At 47.1% G+C, this 18747-nt stretch overlaps 1 protein-coding gene across 5 annotated transcripts in view; it reads right to left on the bottom strand.

Moving 5' to 3' along the window:
• Window positions 1-18747, bottom strand: part of USF3 (upstream transcription factor family member 3) — a 137058-nt gene that overhangs the window by 31001 nt on the left and 87310 nt on the right. For all 5 annotated transcript variants that reach the window (XM_090053896.1, XM_090053916.1, XM_090053909.1 and 2 more), the window contains 2 exons: window positions 5911-5975; window positions 4138-4166 (listed from right to left, as the gene is read on the bottom strand). In XM_090053896.1, coding sequence (XP_089910022.1) covers window positions 4138-4166; window positions 5911-5957 — 76 coding nt within the window. In that variant the 5' untranslated portion in view covers window positions 5958-5975. The remainder of the gene's footprint in view (window positions 1-4137; window positions 4167-5910; window positions 5976-18747) is intronic.

The raw sequence follows: 18747 nt of genomic DNA, 5'->3' as shown, positions 1-18747 counted from the left end.
TCTGGTGTAGTGCCCGAAGACTGGAAGAAGGCCAATGTGGTGCCCATCTTCAAGAAAGGGAGGAGAGTGGATCCAGCTAACTACAGGCCCATTAGCCTGACTTCTATCCTGGGGAAGATCTTAGAAAAGTTTATTAAGGAGGCCATCCTCGATGGACTGGCCCAGGCTAACATTCTAAGGGATAGCCAGCACGGGTTTGTTGCGGGTAGGTCTTGTTTGACCAATCTCATTTCCTTCTATGACCAGGTGACCTATCACCTGGACCAGGGAGAAGAGATTGATGTCATATATCTTGACTTCAAAAAAGCTTTTGATCTGGTATCCCACAATCACCTCTTGGCCAAACTGGCCAGTTTTGGCTTTGGCTCCACCACGATCCACTGGCTGGGAAACTGGCTCCGTGGTCGGACCCAGAGGGTTGTAATTGATGGCAGTCGCTCATCGTGGTGCCCTGTGACCAGTGGGGTCCCTCAAGGCTCTGTCCTGGGACCCATCCTGTTCAACATCTTCATTAATGATGTGGACATTGGAGTCAGGAGTGGACTGGCCAAGTTCGCCGATGATACCAAACTTTGGGGCAAAGCATCCACGCCAGAAGATAGGCGGGTGATCCAGGCTGACCTGGACATGCTCAGCAAATGGGCAGATGAGAACCTCATGGTGTTTAACACCAAAAAATGCAAGGTTCTCCACCTTGGGAGGAAAAACCTGCAGCATCCTTATAGGCTTGGCAGTGCTACGTTGGATAGCACTACAGAAGAAAGAGACTTGGGGGTCATCATTGACCACAAGATGAACATGAGCCTGCGAGGGGATGCTGCGGCTAGTAAAGCGACCAAAACGCTGGCTTGCATCCATAGATGCTTCTCGAGCAAATCCCGGGATGTCATTCTCCCCTTGTACTCGGCCTTGGTGAGGCTGCAGTTGGAGTACTGCGTCCATTTTTGGGCTCCACAATTCAAAAAGGATGTGGAGAAGCTTGAGAGAGTCCAGAGGAGAGCCACGCGCATGATCAGAGGTCAGGAAAACAGATCTTACGATGACAGGCTGAGAGACATGGGACTCTTTAGCCTGGAAAAGCGTAGGCTCAGGGGTGATCTGATGGCTACCTATAAATTTATCAAGGGTGACCACCAGGATCTGGGGGAACGTTTGTTCACCAGAGCACCACAAGGGATGACGAGGTCAAATGGTCACAAACTCCTGCAAGACCGTTTCAGGCTGGACATAAGGAAGAATTTCTTTACTGTCCGAGCCCCCAAGGTCTGGAACAGTCTGCCAGCGGAGGTGGTTCAAGCACCTACATTGAACACCTTCAAGAGTAAATTGGATGGTTATCTTGCTGGGATCCTACGACCCCAGCTGACTTCCTGCCCTTTGGGCAGGGGGCTGGACTCGATGATCTCCCAAGGTCCCTTCCAGCCCTGATGTCTATGAAATCTATGAAAGTTATTTTTATCAGTTCTTGCTACATTTTTGATAATTACAATCAAGAAAGACTGTAAAGAATGATTTTTATTATAGTACTTGCAAGTGGACTCTTCTGAGATTTAGGCCACAGGTACTGTTGAAACAAGCTAAGAGAAAGCTCCTACCCTTAAGAACAAATAGACCAGGAAGACAAACAGTTGGACAAAAAGTATTACAGTTAACCACATTTCACAGATGGAGAAGCAAGGCACAGAGACATAGTTCAGCAAGGTGCTTAGGCATGTACCTAGCTTTAAGCACAGGAGTACTTTGATAAAGTACATTCTGAATTGGGACCTCTGCAACTTTCCCAAGGTCACAAGGGACATTAGAGATAGAAGAGGAGAGTTCAATTGTCAGTTAAGCCCCAGTCCAACACCTTAAAACAAATGACCTTCCCACTCTATGAAAAGTGATCCAAAAATGACCCTCAAAAGAGGCAAAAGGTAAAATAAAACTGAATAGTATGGACCAAAACAAAGTCATTTTCCACAGCATAGTTTATTATCTTTCAGAATGCAGAAGCTACAGGCATATATTCCAGAACCTATTTAATTATATTATAATTAAAATAATTAGCTCATCTTTATAGCTGTCATAGCTATAAAGGGCAATGCCTAAAATGGATTTAAGAGTTCACCAAATAATGGTATCAACGGGCTTGATATTTCTTCATCATCCTTATTAATCAACTGCCTTGCAAGAAGAGCCTAAACTTCATCAGAAACCATAAAACAGTAAAGTTCTTTCACAGCAAATGTTACCCTAGCTCTATCTGTACAACACCTTTTGTAACAGGGCACTGCTTCTGAAAAAAAAAAATCATAAAGTGCTCCCTTATTCTGTATTCCTATATTTTATGTTAAATAAGAACAACAATACATGCAGAGATGACAAAAAACTTAAGAAAAAGTTTAGATGGAAATTTAGCAATTTTAAGTCTAGGGAGTAATGGATTCTGACTGCCTGAAGGTAGAACTGTATTGGAATTTTGAAGGTAAGTTTATTCAAACCTAGCCTGCCTCTCTTGATCCTGTCCTCTTCCTGCTCGCCCTCAACCCCAGCTTAACCTACAGTCTGGCAGTAAGGAAAGAAAACTGCCTTGAGAAAGAGAAAAATCCTTAAGCCCAGATTGGCTTCAGGCAGGATTTCTGGGAAGGTGGTGCTGTTCAGTGAGCACAGCAAGATATATGCCAGGGAATTGATGTCACACTAATCCAGGGGTGGACAAATATTTGTCTGGAGGGCTACTTAATGGGAGTTTTGGTGAGCTGTCCAGGGCTGCAAGGGTAGTCCCACCCCCTGGTTGCCATCTTGGGACTGGAAGTCCTGCCCCTAACCCCTGACATTTGCCATCAGAAGTCCCTTCCCTTGCCCCCCTGAAGTAACCTTTTTGGGAGGGGAGGGTTGCAATCTTGGAACCAGGAAAAAAAACCATAGCATACATTAAAAGTGAAATACCTATTATCACGTTTTAACTTTATTACAAAAAAAATATATATTTTTGTCATGATTTGTGTTTGTGTACTGTATATAGAGGTGATTGCATAATAGCTCAAAAATAAAGGCTTACTCTTGTATACTGTGTGTGGGGAGTGTGTATGGTGGGGTGCATGTGTGCAGGGGGAATTGGGTATGTTGAGGGGAGTGTATCTGGAGTGTTTTGAAGGCTCCCCCTCCTCCACCCCCATCATGGGGCTTGGGGCTGTATGTGACACTGCCTCAGGGCTGGAAGGGCACAGCCCTGGGCCCCACTGTGGACCAGCAACATGTAACCCTTGGTGGCTTCCCCCACCAGCAGTAGAGCCCCCCCCAGTGGGTTTTCTTGATTGTGGGCACTGTGAGCATGATGTGTATGGGAGGGTCTGGCTAGGGCTCAAGCAGGGGTTCAGCTAGACACTAGAGGACCTCTGGAGGTCCCAGACAGCCTTGCTCCTCTGTGATTCCCACCTCCCTCCCCAACTTCACTTCAGGCTGGGGTCCGGCCATGCCCCTGCTCTTCCTGCTTGAGTGATGAGCAGGGGGAAAGACAGGCAGACTCTGGCTGGCTCCCGCACAGGTGGGAGACAGGAGGGAAGGGGATTAGCCCCCGCCACTTTCCCCTCAGGTTATTGGCATCTGGCCACCGCACGCACGCACACACACCTGTTGTTTGAGCAGCAAGGGGGGGCTCTCTGAACCAGGGTTTCCCACCTCTAGCCCCTTCTCAGCCAGCCATAGCAGTGATAGTGCTCCAGCTACAGAGAAGAGGGGTGGGGTCAACTCTGCTCCACTGAAGCAGACAGTATAGCCCAGCCCAGGACTGCAAAGCATCCTGGGATGCTGGGGGATTGAGAGTCAACTTAAACCAGGAAGGAGTCTGGGACAGAAGTCCCATAAACTAGTTTGACCCAAATCAGTTAAATCTGATACTACATTCAACCAGATTTATCTTAAACTAGTTTTGGCCATTTCTGTTGTGTTACAGGTTTAAACTCATTTCTGGTTGCTTAAAATGATTTGTGTGCAGCTTCTGTCCCAAGCCCAAGTGTTCTACCTGATGCTCTGAAGTCTTTTCATGTAATGCACTCCTTCCTCACTCCAAGCGTGCCAGTTCCTGCATGCTATTAAGAGCTCAAAGATAAATGCAGCTCCACTCTAAATAAAGAAAACCACAATAGTTCCTACCTGCATTGTGTGTTTCCCGGTTTTTCTTTCTGCAGTACAAGAGAAGAAAAAAAAAAAAAGATGATGTCAGAACAGAAGAGTGATACGCAAGAATTATTTTTTCTTGTTTTAACATGGTTTCACAGAATCATAGAAAAGTAGTAATGGATGTGACCTATGGAGCTCATAGGTCACAACCCCATTTGAAGCAGGATCGTCCCAATCCAAACTATTCCAGACAAACCTTTTGTCTAACCTATTTATAAAACTATACAAGTCAATTCTGTTGCACAACTAGAAAAATACTTTGGCCAAAGATACCAAAAACACCCTTTAAAGATCAAAAAATGCTCTCTAGACAAGAAAACGTATGACAGAGACAGAAAAATACTGGGATAAGAATTCCTGAAGCTGTAATGTCAGCATACTGAGGGACTTGCTGTCTTTGCAATTCATTAGCAGTGCATTGAACCCTGCTGGCTTGACACTAGCCCAGATGAACATGAATTAAAAGCTGTTTCCATATAATGGATACTTAGTGGCCTCAATAGGAGAGGCATTTGATAGAACTCAGTTCCATCTTCCATGTCAAAAATTCACCACTATGCTTTGCACTCATTGGGAGACAGCCTAAATATTAAGGACTGCATAGACCAAAGACACTGAACAACCCCTGCTAGCTCTAGTCTAGAGGGAAATTCTCCCAAAGACAGGGTGGAAACATACTGACAAGGTAATGCAATCTGAAAAACATGCCTGATAGCTGCTGCCTTGTAGATAACTGGAGGGCTTCAATCATATGGGTCATCAAGTCAGGTTTCTCCTGGATAGGTCAGGCAACAGTGCTAGCTGGTACTGCAGTAAGAGCTGGAAGACAAGGCTCTATAGCAGGAGGGGGCAAGATATAGCCCATGAGCTAGATCTAGCCTGCTGAGAGATTCTGTCCTGTCTTCAGCAGGGCCCTCAGATGGCCAAGCATGTAGTAGAGCTGGGTTGGCATGGCAGTGGGACTCCATTTCCTGGCAGCACCAGTGACAGTGACTCCATCCAGCTGCTGCTGCCAGACCCAGCCCCACTGTCTGGGCACCCACCCCTGGAGACATGACCCACATGGACAGGGCACTTGGCCAGGTGGCCTGGATGGGGCTACAGGTCTGTGGGAAGGAGCCTTCAGGAGTGAAGTAGGTGGGTGGCGCCAGGGAGATACCTGGATTTTGGGGTGGTGACAGTGTGGGGCCAGGGCCCCAAGACAGAGCCATGAACTACTTCTCTCACACCCCTGCAACAGGCACAGGTTCTGCAGGCAGGGACAAGTAGGGAGTGGATCATAGCACTGCCCCAAGATCCAGGCCCTGGATGCAGCTCCCCACACAGGCAAGCACCCTGCACACACAGCTCCCAGCTGGTCTCCATGGAGACCCTGGGATCTTGGGATGATGACAGCACAGGGCCAGGGCCTGCTTCCTCCACATCATACCCACAGAACCCACACTGTTCCAGCTCTGCCACAGGCCCCAGCCCCACACTGTCACTGCCCAGGATCCCAGGGTTTCTCTGGCTCTGCCCACTCATCTCACTCCCAAACACTACTCCCTGCCCACCCATGGCCCCATCCTGCATAGGGATTTCTGGTAAGCTGTTGCACACAGGGCTGGGGGAAGAAAGATGCTACTGACCCAGCCCATGCAATGGCTCACCAAAACACCCTATGATGCCCTCGTGCCCAAGTAATTGCCCAGCCCTGCTCTACAGTTTCCAGGTCAACACATCAGTCACCTGGTCTCAGATATTTACCGGTGCTGTTTCTTACTAGGAGTCTCATTTTCTGTCATCTCTGGCATGGTTTCAGAGAGAAGGGCCTAAAATGAAATGGAGAAAAGAATTCTAAGTTATAACATTTCTCAAAACTTTGTTAGCACAAGTGCTAGCCGATTCAACTGTAAGCATAAGATCTATTAGAATGAATCTAAAAGTTCACTGCCTTGATTTATCTCAGCTTTAATTAGCAATGCACCAAAAGTGGAAGCAACTCCCTTCTTGTGCTGCTGTTTGACTGGCACAGATATGATTCCTATCCATTGTAAACAGATCTTCATTTTCTGAAATGTTGTTTTAGTAATAAATAAAAAATCCAAATACACCAAAATACCAAGCCAGCACTACCAGAGAGGTAACAATTATTTAATTAATATGTTTCCCTCCACAAGACCCAGGGTGGCTTACAATAAGACAGGGCCATGGCCAATATGCAACACATGAGCCATACCAGTACAAACACCCCATGTGGCACATGGCAGGTCAGGGAGGGAACAGAAAATATATTAGCATATGGGACAGGAAGCAGAAAGCAAAACAACAAATTTGGCAGGGAGCACAGGGCAGGAGCAGAAAGCAGAGCAACAGATTGAACAGGTAAGGAGGAGAGAGGGGTACTTGGGGAAGGTGCAAAGCTTCGCTTGTGGCATGCTTGCCAAAAAAACTGGCCCCCACTGAAGCAAGAAAACAAAATAACTTACAAAATAGGAGAACAAATGAGACAATACATCTACTTGGAATACTGCCATGAAACAGAAGCCTGCTAACTATCATCTTTGCAGTTTAGTTTGATTTTCAGTACAATATACAATACACAATTACAAAAGTAGCCAAAAATATATGACAATTTAATAACAATGGAAGGTAATTCAGTTAAGTCCAAAGACATTTTGCTGAATATTTGAAAGAACATTTTCATATCTGTCACAGGGCGGGGACCCAGGAGCGGCCGTGATCTCTCCTGGCGCCCCTGCCGTGCCAAGTTGCTGGTCTAGCACCCTCTCTCGCTTGCCACGACTTTGATGTTTCTATAATACTAATGGGAGGCTGCCTTATTCAACCCCTTGGATCCGGTGCTCTTATCCTTCTGGTCCCTGCTCTACGCAAATGGACTCTGGTGCCCCAACCCTATGGGCGTCGCATGGCTCCTTCCACCCCAATACCACACGCCAAGCCTCTCAGCTGTTCCGGACGCTCTTGTGTCTACCTTGTTCCTAAGTGGCCCCTTGCCAGGCTCTCTAATCGCGCCCTTGCCGGGGCCTACGCCTCTCATGCTCCCTGCCCTCACTGGGGCCTTGTCTCCCACGCTTCCCGCAGTCACCTGCACTCGGGCCTGTGCCGCACACTTCCCGTACCCGGGGCTCAGGCAACCCTAGCCCTACCTGGCCCTAGACCCCTTCCAGGGTCCTCACCCACACTGGGGCCTGTCCCGATATCACCCCCACTCAGGGCTGGGGTCAAGACACCCCCCCAACTGCAGCACCACCCTGGCGCCAAATTGCTGCGCCTTCCCCAGCACCCGCTCACTGTGCCCTTATGGGGCACCAGGAACCCCCACGCTACTGGGGAGTTCCCCTGAGGCCTCCTCCAACCCCTACAGCCTCTCCCGGTCCTTCGGTCTTACACAAACAACCCAACAGACACTCAAAGCCATAAGCCAACCGGCTGTAACACAAAAATAAGCTTCCTGGCTATAACATACATTCAGCGCCGCCCTGGCTACTTCTCATCTCAGCCAGGGTTCTCTCCACCCCGTGCCATTCTGCAGAGGCTCAGGCAATCAGGCTGCTCTGCTCTGCTCTGCTCTGCTCTGCTCTGCTCTGCTCTGCTCTGCTCTGCTCTGCTCTGCTCTGCTCTGCTGTTGCTCCTCCAGCTGCCAGGGGGGAACTGATTCTGGCCTCAGCCTGGCTGGTTATAAAGGCCAGGCCCTGCCCCCTTCTGGCCAGATGACCAACATTGGTTGCCCCGGCAACCCTCACCTGTGCTGCCCTGTTGATTGGCAGCTGTCCTTATTACTATTACTAGTAGCGAGCACCCTAGTGCTCTGCTACAATATCCAATCAAATTTCCACCTTCAGATGATCCTGAAGTTGTCTTGGATTGTTCATCATATGCAGACTTGTTTGGAAGTGTGTAACACACATAACTGTGCCTCTGAGGTCAAGTGTGTAGCAACAGTAGCATAAGCAAGTGTTTATAAAATGCAATTTGATCAATTGGGTAATCAAAAAGGAAAATTACATATTTTAGTGGGGTGGAAGGAAAAGGGAAAGTCTCAACTCTTTATGCAGTGGTATCAGAAAATAAGATGAAATTAGAAAATGAATCTGTTTGAATTAATAATATTTGAAAAAATGTTTGAATAAAGAAAAAGAATAATACTGAGCAAAAAAGCTTAAAGTCACACCGAGTACCCTTTTCAAATAAATAGTATGTCACTGCCAACACAAAACACAGAGAGATATACCACTTGTACCTGGAAAAACTGTCACAGGGTTTGAAGCAGACAGAACACAGTCATTCAGGTTCAGACTTGGAAGTGTTATCAACCAGTGGCAGCATGTAGTGCTGCGGCTCCGCCAAAAGGGCTGCTTGCAGACATAGGGAAAAAAATGCTTGGACCAGGTCTACCCAACATCTGTATAGATCAGGTACTTTAGTGGGGCTTTTTGGATGCTATTACCTAAAAGCTGATTGAATCAGCTATTAGCTAAAAGTGCCAAAAAGCCCCGTTGACACTGCAAACCCAGGTCAAAATAACACACTGCTTCTTCTGATAAAGCTAGATTTGTTTTTGTTTTGTTTTTAAAAAAAAAATCTGCAAGCAGCTATGGTGACCAGTGGGAAGACACATTCCAGCATGCCACGTGAGGGCCCAGTCTCCAGAGGTTCCCCAGGACTCCTGAGCAAAGCGTTGCTTGGTTACCCACTCTACCCTTGTGTTGGGAGGACCCCGTTAACTTCTGCTCCAGATCTCTGGGCTGTACCATCTGTTTGTCTTGCAGATCCTAGCTGCCCAACACTAGGGAAATTTTGACCCTGCTGCACCAGCTGAGGCACAGAGTAAGGCTCCGTGAAACCAACACGGCTGACACCGCCAACCAAAACAAACTCTTTTGTGGTCCATACAGGTGCAAGGGGGCATGAGTAGGTGCAGGGGACTAGGGCATTCAAGAGAGAGAGAACAGGGAGAGAGGTCTGAGAACTCATGGTCTCACTGGTGAATTAAGGCCTGCCAGCTGCTTTGTCCCAGCACACCTCTTATGGGACCTTGTGCAGCTTTATAGCATTTTATGCTTTATGCCGTGTTGGCCATATCATCCAAATTACATGTGTGCAGCCCGCAAATGGTGGGCACTGTGCCCTGTATCACTTGTCGTCCCCTCCCACACTCAAAGGACCATCCCTGCCCTCACCCCCTGGCCCTGCTCTGATATGCTGCCTGGGGCCAGAAGTACCCCCCGCTCCCTCAGCCCCCAACCATCTTCCCCAGTTCTGCCTCATAGCCCCCAAGCTCCACTTACTTCTAGGATCCAGGGGTGATGGGCATAGCTCCGTGGTGGCAGTGCTTGCCTGCAAAGCCCCCCCCAACCTGTATGCAGACACCACCACCCCGCACCACCATGGAGCCGTGCAGCCAGTTGCAGCACATGCTGCTGCATGCAAGCCCCCCGTTTAACCCCCCAACCGGGCAGCACATATGTGGCCCACACACGGTGTTTGCCACTACACTGCTGCTGCCGCATCCCACGCCACTTGCCCACAAAGCCATTCAGGCAGCCATGGGAAGGTAGTTCAGGGTGCAGTGGCAGAGTTGCGGTGGCAGCCTCCATGTGCAAACCTCCTGTTAGGCCGGCCAGCACGTGTGTAGCCCATAGTGGTACCCCTGCCCTCAGCCCCTGGCCCTGCTCCTGGGAGTGGGCACAAGGGCACGCCCCCTGTTCTTGACCTACCCCCCCAACGCCTTCCCTTTCCCCTCCACACACACTTACCTGCTGGAGTGGGTGTCAGTGTCTGTCGCCATGTCTGTGGGTCTGCGGGGCTGTTGTGAGGGGCATCAGGAGGGCTGCTGAGACTGTGGGGGGGTGCGGGGCACCAGCAGCACTGGGCGGGGCTGTGGAGGGCCTTTAATTTTTATCATGGATTTTGGGTTTTTAATCAGAGAATTTGCAATTTTTAATCAGAGAAAACCAGGATCCCTGGGAATGACTCCTTTATTGGTACCCAAAACACTGAATCTTTCTGGCTGTATTGTGAGCTCCCTCAGAGTAATGCCACTCATAGTCAGGAGTGATCCGTTTCTATTATCCAGCATATGAGCCATTCTTTATCCGTAAAAAAATCTAGTGTTCTCCCTTGAGTCATTGTTAGTTCTCTATAAAACCCCCTATCCCAAGCTCAAGTTTCTGTCCTGATCCAAAAGCTGCTCCAGTTCCACTCCTTTTCTGCCTGGAATCCCCCCACTGGTTATGCTGAGGGCTCTCCCTGTCTGCAAGCTCCAAACACTTGGGAACCTCAACTGGTTCAAGCTTCACAAGTGGTGAGATCCCAACTCCTTCTCTCTCTCTCTCTCGACTCCAGGAACCTGACTTTTGCTTTCTTACTCCTTGCACAGCTTTCTAAACCTGACTTTTGTTCTCTTACTCCAGGCACAGTTTTCTAAACTTGACTTCTGCTGATCAAACTTGAGCTAGACTTCCCCAAATACTTAACTGAAACTATGTAATATTATAACTTTTATTTGTCTCTCTTGTATGGCTATTACTACTGTTATCATCGTAAGTTCATATACCTGACAATAAATAACTTTTATAGCCAAGCTGGTTGCTATACTCTTTCTCTGTACCTCACTTACTCTTCCTTCCTCTTGACCTCCCCATTTGCTGTACAGCAACACTTCTTTTACCTAAGCCAAAGATCTCTGTAATCCCCAAAACTGTGGTGGGGTCTGCTCATCAAGGGAGTTACTACTAGGACCACTGTAACAAGAGACTGGGGTGTCCTGAGTTCTGAGGCACATGAGGGTATCAGATGTACTCTGTTAGCATGTGTTCATGCGGGTCTAACTGCATTTATTATAGTCTTGCTGAAATAAGGGATGAACTGAGTGGAAGGCACATGAGGGTGTCAGCTTGTCAATGCTGAATGTCCTGGCCTGGCTCAGGCATGCCCTGTTAATCTGTGTGTGTATGTGTGAATACATGTTTGACTGATTCAGTAGTTGGAGGAACCCAGCCCCACTGAAACTGTGTCCTGCAAGATAGCTCCAATGTGGGTGAGAACTTGCAGAAGGGAGAGATACAGCTCCATACAGAAACACAAGTGGCTACAGGAATGGTGCTTCGAGGCGGGCTTTGGCTTCCTCAGCCATGACCGGCACATCACAACAAGAGACATGCCTGGATGGGACGGGCTCCACCTTTCCCCTAAAGGTAAGCATGTGTTCTCTTCTAGGTTGGCGGACCTCCTCCAGCGGGCTTTAAACTAAGCTCACTGGGGGAAGGGGAAGATGAGGGCACACGAAAGATCAGACTGCCAGACCAAACAACACCCACAACTACAGCCCAGCCCAGACCAACGAGCAAAACGAGCGAACAGGTAAGCAATGGGGGCCAGGGCAACACTGGGACTAGGGGGGCAGTACACACATCCACAGGAGGCCTCAAATGCCTCTACACAAACGCTCGTAGCATGGGAAGCAAGCAGGAGGAACTCACCCTCCTGATGGCTTGACACCAGCCCGGACACAGCGGGGATCACGGAAATGTGGTGGGACTCTATGCATGACTGGGCGGTGAATGTCAAGGGCTATAGGTTGTACAGGAGGGACAGGATAGGAAGGAGAGGTGGGGGCGTGGCACTCTATATCAAGGAGGAATAGTCAGAGGAGCGGCACTCTGAGGTGCTTTGGGTTAGAGTGCAAGGCAGTCGAGGGGAGAGAGACTTAACGGTGGGGGTCTACTACAGATCTCCCAACCAGGGAGAAGAGCTTGACCAGGAATTCTTTGGTCAGCTCACAGAGGTAGTAAAGGCTAATGATGTGATAGTCATGGGGGACCTAAACTTCCCGGATATCTGCTGGGGGGAGCAGTCAGCCAGGTCTGAATGCTCATGTAGGTTCTTAGACAGAGTGCGGGACCTCCATCTAACCCAAGAGGTGCACAGCCCCACCAGGGGGGACGCCTTGTTGGACCTAGTGCTGGCCACGGGTGATGACCTGGTGAGGAGGCTGCGGGTGCTCGACCACCTGGGTGACAGTGATCATCGCCTGCTAGAATTTACCATCCAGCGCAAGGTGGCAAAGGCATGCAGTAAGGCAGCAGCCCTAGACTTTAGGAGGGCAAACTTCAATGAGCTAAGGAGGATAGTTGGGGATACACTGAGGTCCCAGAGGGGAGGGGAGCCAGATGTCCAAGGAGGGCGGTTACTCCTTAAGGAGGCAATCCTCCAAGCCCAAAGGAAGGTAATCCCAATGACGATCAAAGGGAGCAGGAGAGCACACAAGCCTCCGTGGCTCACCAAAAGCATCCGGGAATGTCTCCTTGCTAAAAAGGAGGCTTACACCCAATGGAAAGAAGGGGTCATCACCAGGGATGACTATTCTGCAGTCGCTCAGGGATATGGGGGGAAGTTAGGAAGGCCAAGGCAAAGATGGAATTAGGACTAGCTTCTCAGATTAAGAACAATAAGTCCTTTTTTAAATACATAGGGGGCAAAAAGAAGGTCCCAGGTAACGTGGGGCCCTTGCAGAACACGTTGGGAAATTTCGTCATCACACCAGACAACAAAGCTAACATGTTTAACAATTTCTTTGCCTCTGTCTTCCTAAGTAGGGACCAGAACAGCCACCTCCCTGCTGGGCCCCCCTTGGGCCCCAGGGGAGGCACACCTGGGCCAAAGGTTAGCGAGGAACTAGTTAGGGAGCTTCTGGAGGGGCTGGACGTATTCAAGTCAGCCGGCCCGGATGATCTCCACCCTAGATTCCTAAAGGAATTGGCCGAGGTCATTGCAGGACCCCTCGCACGGCTTTATGAGCACTCGTGTTCTGGTGTGGTCCCAGAGGACTGGAAGAGGGTCAACGTGGTTCCCATCTTCAAAAGGGAGGAAGGAGGACCCAGGAAACTATAGGCCAGTTAGTCTTACCTCGATCCTAGGCAAGCTGTTTGAGAAAATTATGCTGGCACACATCCAGGAGGGGCCAGCAGGGGACAGCATGCTTAGGGGCAACCAACATGGGTTCATCAGTGGCAGGTCCTGTCAGACCAACCTGGTGGCCTTCTATGATCAGATTACCAGATCATTAGATGCAAAGGGTAGCAGTGGGCATAGTCTTCCTGGACTTCCGGAAGGCATTCGACACTGTCTCTCACCCCATTCTCTTTAAGAAAGTGGGGGACTGTGGTGTCGATGCCTACACAGTCAATTGGGTCGCCAACTGGCTGGAGGGCCACAGCCAGAGGGTGGTAGTGGATGGGTCCTTCTCAGCCTGGAAGGACGTGGGCAGTGGGGTTACACAGGGCTCGGTCCTCCGGCCCGCACTGTTCAACATCTTCATCGGTGATTTGGATGAGGGGGTAAAAAGCACCCTGTTCAAATTTGCTGATGACACTAAGATGTGGGGGGATGTTGGCGCACTAGAAGGAAGCATCAGGCTACAATCAGACCTAGACAGGCTACAAGGGTGGGCAGATGTGAATAGGATGGGATTCAACACAGACAAGTGCAAGGTGATGCACCTCGGGAGGAACAACCGGCACCATACCTACAGGTTAGGGAACTCCCCTCTTGTCAGCACAGAGGCAGAAAAGGATCTGGGGGTCGTCATTGACTCCAAGATGAACATGGGCCGGCAGTGTGGGGAGGCAGTTAGGAAGGCCAACCGCACCTTGTCATGCATCCACAGATGCATCTCGAGCAGGTCCAAAGAGGTGTTCCTCCCCCTCTATGCGGCACTGGTCAGGCCGCAGCTGGAGTACTGCATCCAGTTCTGGGTGCCGCACTTCAAGAGGGATGTGGACAGCATGGAGAGGGTCCAGAGGAGGTCCACTTGCATGATCAGGGGACAGCAGGGCAGGCCCTATGAGGTGAGGCTACGGGACCTGAACCTGTTCAGCCTCCACAAGAGAAGGCTGAGGGGGGATCTAGTGGCCTGTTATAAACCAGTCAGGGGGGATCAGCAGGCATTGGGGGAGTCACTATTCCCCCGTGCACTGCCAGGAGTGACCAGGAATAATGGTCACAAGCTGGCAGAGGGCAGGTTTAGGCTAGATATCAGAAGTGCTACTTCACAGTCAGGGCGGCTAGGATCTGGAACCAACTTCCAAGAGAAGTGGTGCTGGCTCCTACCCTGGGGGTTTTTAAGAGGAGATTGGATGAACATCTTGCTGGGGTCATTTGACCCAGTGTTATTTCCTGCCATGGCGGGGGGTCGGACTAGATGATCTACTCAGGTCCCTTCCGACCCTAGAAACTATGAAACTATGAAGTGACACAAGCAGCACATTGACAGAATTACAGAGACCCCAGAAGTGTATCCCTAATAAATGAGCACACCCCAAAGTGGAGGACAAATCTGGTAACATTAACTTGCTTTGTGCCAGAGGCCATGTGGGACAGGCATTCCTCAGGGACAACTAGCAGCAGCACAAAGTGTCCCGCTGCTCATTGTCCCCGGAGAAACAAACGTCCATGCTTGTGTGGACACACCCTTAGAGTCTAACTGAATCACTGATGTATGATGGAAGTTTTGTAGCAGAGGGTATATTTTATTAGTTGCTGTGAAGGGACTGCATGAAGCAGAGCTGCAGAATAGAAAGCTGTGATTAGAATTAGAGCTGTCAAGCAATTAAAAAATTTGATCATGATTACTTGTGTGATTAAAAAATTGGTTGCAATTAACTGCAATTTTAATCATTATCATTAATCATTTAAAATTATGCAAAATTATGCAAAAGTATGCAGGTATTTTGCATTGGTGGGGGCGGGGTATGTGTGTGGGACGGTGGAATTTGTAACTGAATGCCCTGGCAGGATGTGGGGTACCAGGGGTCTTGAGATGTGAAGGCCTAGAAAAAAACAGAAAAATTCAGGGAAAAAAGCATTTCTCCCCCATTTTTTCTGAAAAATTGGAAAAATTGAAAATAAATTTTTAAATTCAAAAACTTCTTATGAAATATTTTCTTTTAGAATTATGAATAAAATGTTTAAGGCCAGGTGTTTGTATATTGCTACCCTTTACTCCCGAAAAATGTTTTCTAATAACTATGTAATTGGAAGACTTTTATGTTAGACTGTCTACAGTATCAGATCATTACAATTCCTGTACACTGAGGACAAGCAGTACAGTACAACTCTCAAACACAAGGGCAAGATGCATTTCTGTTCCTAAGGGGTACTGCCATTTTCACAAGAGAAGGAAGAAGGATTCAGTGACTTCTTTGCTTGTGGACTTCCTCTATTGTTGACTTTTGATCTAGAGGTTGGTGGATCTGCTCCTGTCCTCATGACTAGGCTTCAAAGTACTGCTTGCCCTGCTTGTTCAAAAGCCTCAGGAGAAGAGACAGAGCAACTCTAAAGGCTTTAGAGTTGGAAGGAACCTGCCTCCTCCTGGGCCTGTGATCTTGAGATCCACAGAAGTAAAGAAGCAGCACATAGGAACTGAAAGAAAGTATACTTTATTGAAAGGTAAGAGTTTAAATTTCTCTGAATTCAGTATATTAAACTATATTTTAGCTGCATTAGTATCTTTTCAAAACCTATGCAATTCATAATTGAATTCCTAGTAATCAGATGTTTTGTGACAAATCACCCAATCTTAGCAGTGAGTGAGGCCTGCAGGGCAGGGAAGTTGCTCACAATTAACTCTGAGGAGGCCTCTCCTCCATCCATTACTAAGTTTGTACATGCTGTAGCTTAGCGTTTATATATATATGCAAGCTAGCCACTAAAGTACATTTTTCTTTTTTCTCCCTCAGCAAAATGGTGTGACCAACTTTTTGCACATGGAAGCATTTTCACACTGCAAGTTATTCTGGGCAAAAAATGTGATTTGCAAATACTGTCAAATGAAATATGCATTTTCAAATGCTACTAGGATGACCAAACACATCCTTGTATGTAAGAAGTGTCCTGCAGACGTTAAAAAATCCTTCATGGGTGTAAGTGAGGAGGAGGAGGTAGATCATGATGACGAAAGTGCAAGTAGTTCTTTCCAACATTCTCAATCCAGCAGTTCCTCTTCCTTCTCCTCCACCTCCATAACATCAGCATCACAAAGTTGCCCAAATCAACATCCTCAAGTAATCAAATATTACAACCAACTGTCTACACAAGACTCTCAATAGGTTCATCTGTAGACAAGATGACACCTAAAGATCACGAAAAAATTGACCAAGCTCTTGCAACAGCAAGATATTCTGGGACACCATTGTCAATAACTGACAATGCATACTGGAAAAAAGCTTTTAAATTACTAAGACCATCTTCTTTGAGCAAGCCTCTTTTAGAGTCAGAATATGAACATGTAATGCAATCTGTGCAAGGAAAAATCAATGATGCACTGTTTCTTGCAGTATTTACAGATGGATAGACAAATGTGCAGGGAGAAGGAATCATAAACTTTGTGATAACAACACCTCAACCAGTTTCTTACAGATGCATTGAAACAGGAGAGAACAGACATACTACAAAGTATATCAGTAGTAAAATACGTGAAGTCCTACAGAAGATTGGGAGTGGTGAAGTATTTGCTTTGCTGACTGACAATGCAAGTAACCTGAAAGAAGCATGGAAGATCATAATAGATAAATATCCACATATTACTGCAATAGGATGTGCACCCCATAGGCAACACTTGCTTCTTAATGGTATCATGAAGTTGGACACTACAAAAGATCTATAGAACAGCAAAGTAAGTTATAAAACATGTAAAAGCTACTCATATTGTACCTGCAGTCTTTAAGAAAAAGCAGAAAGAAAAGAATGCAAAGAATAAAATAGTACTCAAGAATAAAACAGTATTACTCAAACTCTGTAGTAAAACTAGATGGGATGGAGTAGTGATCTCATTTGAAAGTTTACTAAAAAACAAAGAAGCTCTTTAAGAAACAATAATAATTAAGGATTATAGAGTACCCAGAAGTGTAAGGAACACTGTACGTGATGAGGATGTCTTCTGGGTGCAGCTACAGAGCTCTCTGAAGAGTCTTAAGACAATTTATTCAGCAGTCACTGCATCTGAATCAAATAGTGCACTTTTGTCAGATATTCCTTACCAAATGGCCCAAATAAAATCAACTGTTTTTGAGAATCTAAGTGCATCTCCGCTTACAAGTATAGAAGAAAGAAAAGTGAAAGACTTTATTAACAAACAGGAAGAATTTTGTTGCCAATCAATTCATGCTGCTGCAATGGCAGAAATATTAGTGATGATAGATAGCATTGCTACTGCATTTGACTGGATTACAAAACAAGCAACACACTTAGCACTTGATGTTGGGACGGCACTTTCAAATGTTGCAGAACACAGAACATCTCCAGGTATATGGTCCAGGAATGCAGTCTGGGACGTATATCCCTCCTGCAACATGGTAACAAGGCCTTTGTATGACACAGCCTCTGACTCCTCTTGCTTCTCGCCTATTTCAGATTCCTCCATCTTCTGCAGCGTGTGAAAGAAACTGGTCTATGTTTGGGACCACTCACACCAAATCAAGAAATAAACTAACTTGTGAAACAGTAGAGCAGTTTGTCTCAATCCGGACAAACCTTCAGTTTTCAGAAGTCCATGAAGATGACAAAAATGAAGGATCAGAAGAAGCAGAAGCAGCAGAAACTGCTGACAGTGACAGTTCAGAAAATGAGACTTATTAGACAAAGTTTCATGAAGCAAAATTTGTATTCAATGAATCTTAGGGGTTTTTTTCCTTTTTTTCTCAGCTCTTTTTCTAAAAATGAGAGCTTTCTGTATCTGCTTGACACTGTGGAGGAGACTAAGTCCAGAATACTTCATAAGTTTCTTTGTTTTACTATAATGTTGATGGTTTCTTCTATTTTCATCTTTAATTTTTGTCTGCTTCTCATAAACTGGGAAAAACTAAGAGATGCTAGGTTCCTTAGAGGTCAGCAGCTTGTAGCTCCATTTGCAACAAAAACATTTTTAAAGTAAATTCAATTAGTAAATTTGTAATTATTGTCTGAATAAACTATACTTTTAAATTTAATAAATATATCAAACATGATAATTTTATGAGCAAACCAAGTTATATACATAATACATTTTATGTTCTTAAAGTGGCAAAGTGAATTTAGGTCTGTAAAGGCTGCTAAGATAATAGGTTTTGCATATATTTCTATTTTCCCCAAAATTTCCATTTTTTTCCTGGAATAAAACAGAAAAACAACATTTTTTCCCATGGCTTCAAAATTTCTGGAAATTTTACATCTCTATGTGGGTCAAAAGTGAGGGACAGCAGCAAGGCTGGGATGGGCTGTGGTTTCGGAGTGACACACACAAAGCTCCCAGAAAGTAAGTCTGTGGAGGGGGAGGGATGGGGGGAAAGGAAAGGAACATAGGGGGGCAGATCAAGGCCTCCACAGTGAGGGAGGGAGTAAGCAGGGGTAGGGCAGGAGTGAATGGGGCCCCTGGGTCAGGATGGGGGCCAGGCCAGATCCTGGGATGGAGCCATGGGAGGCTCATCCACAGGCATGGGGGGGTTCAGCTCCCCACCACTATATGCACCCCTGGGGAAGGCATGAGGGACATGTAACCCCCCCCCCAATTTGTGTGCAGGACAGGGGCAGATTGCCTGCTGCAGG

This window comes from Crocodylus siamensis, chromosome 1, assembly GCF_052110815.1.
Source record: "Crocodylus siamensis isolate JL-2025a chromosome 1, ASM5211081v1, whole genome shotgun sequence".
Taxonomy (NCBI): Eukaryota; Metazoa; Chordata; order Crocodylia; family Crocodylidae; genus Crocodylus; species Crocodylus siamensis.
This window is presented reverse-complemented; position numbering and strand designations above follow the sequence as displayed.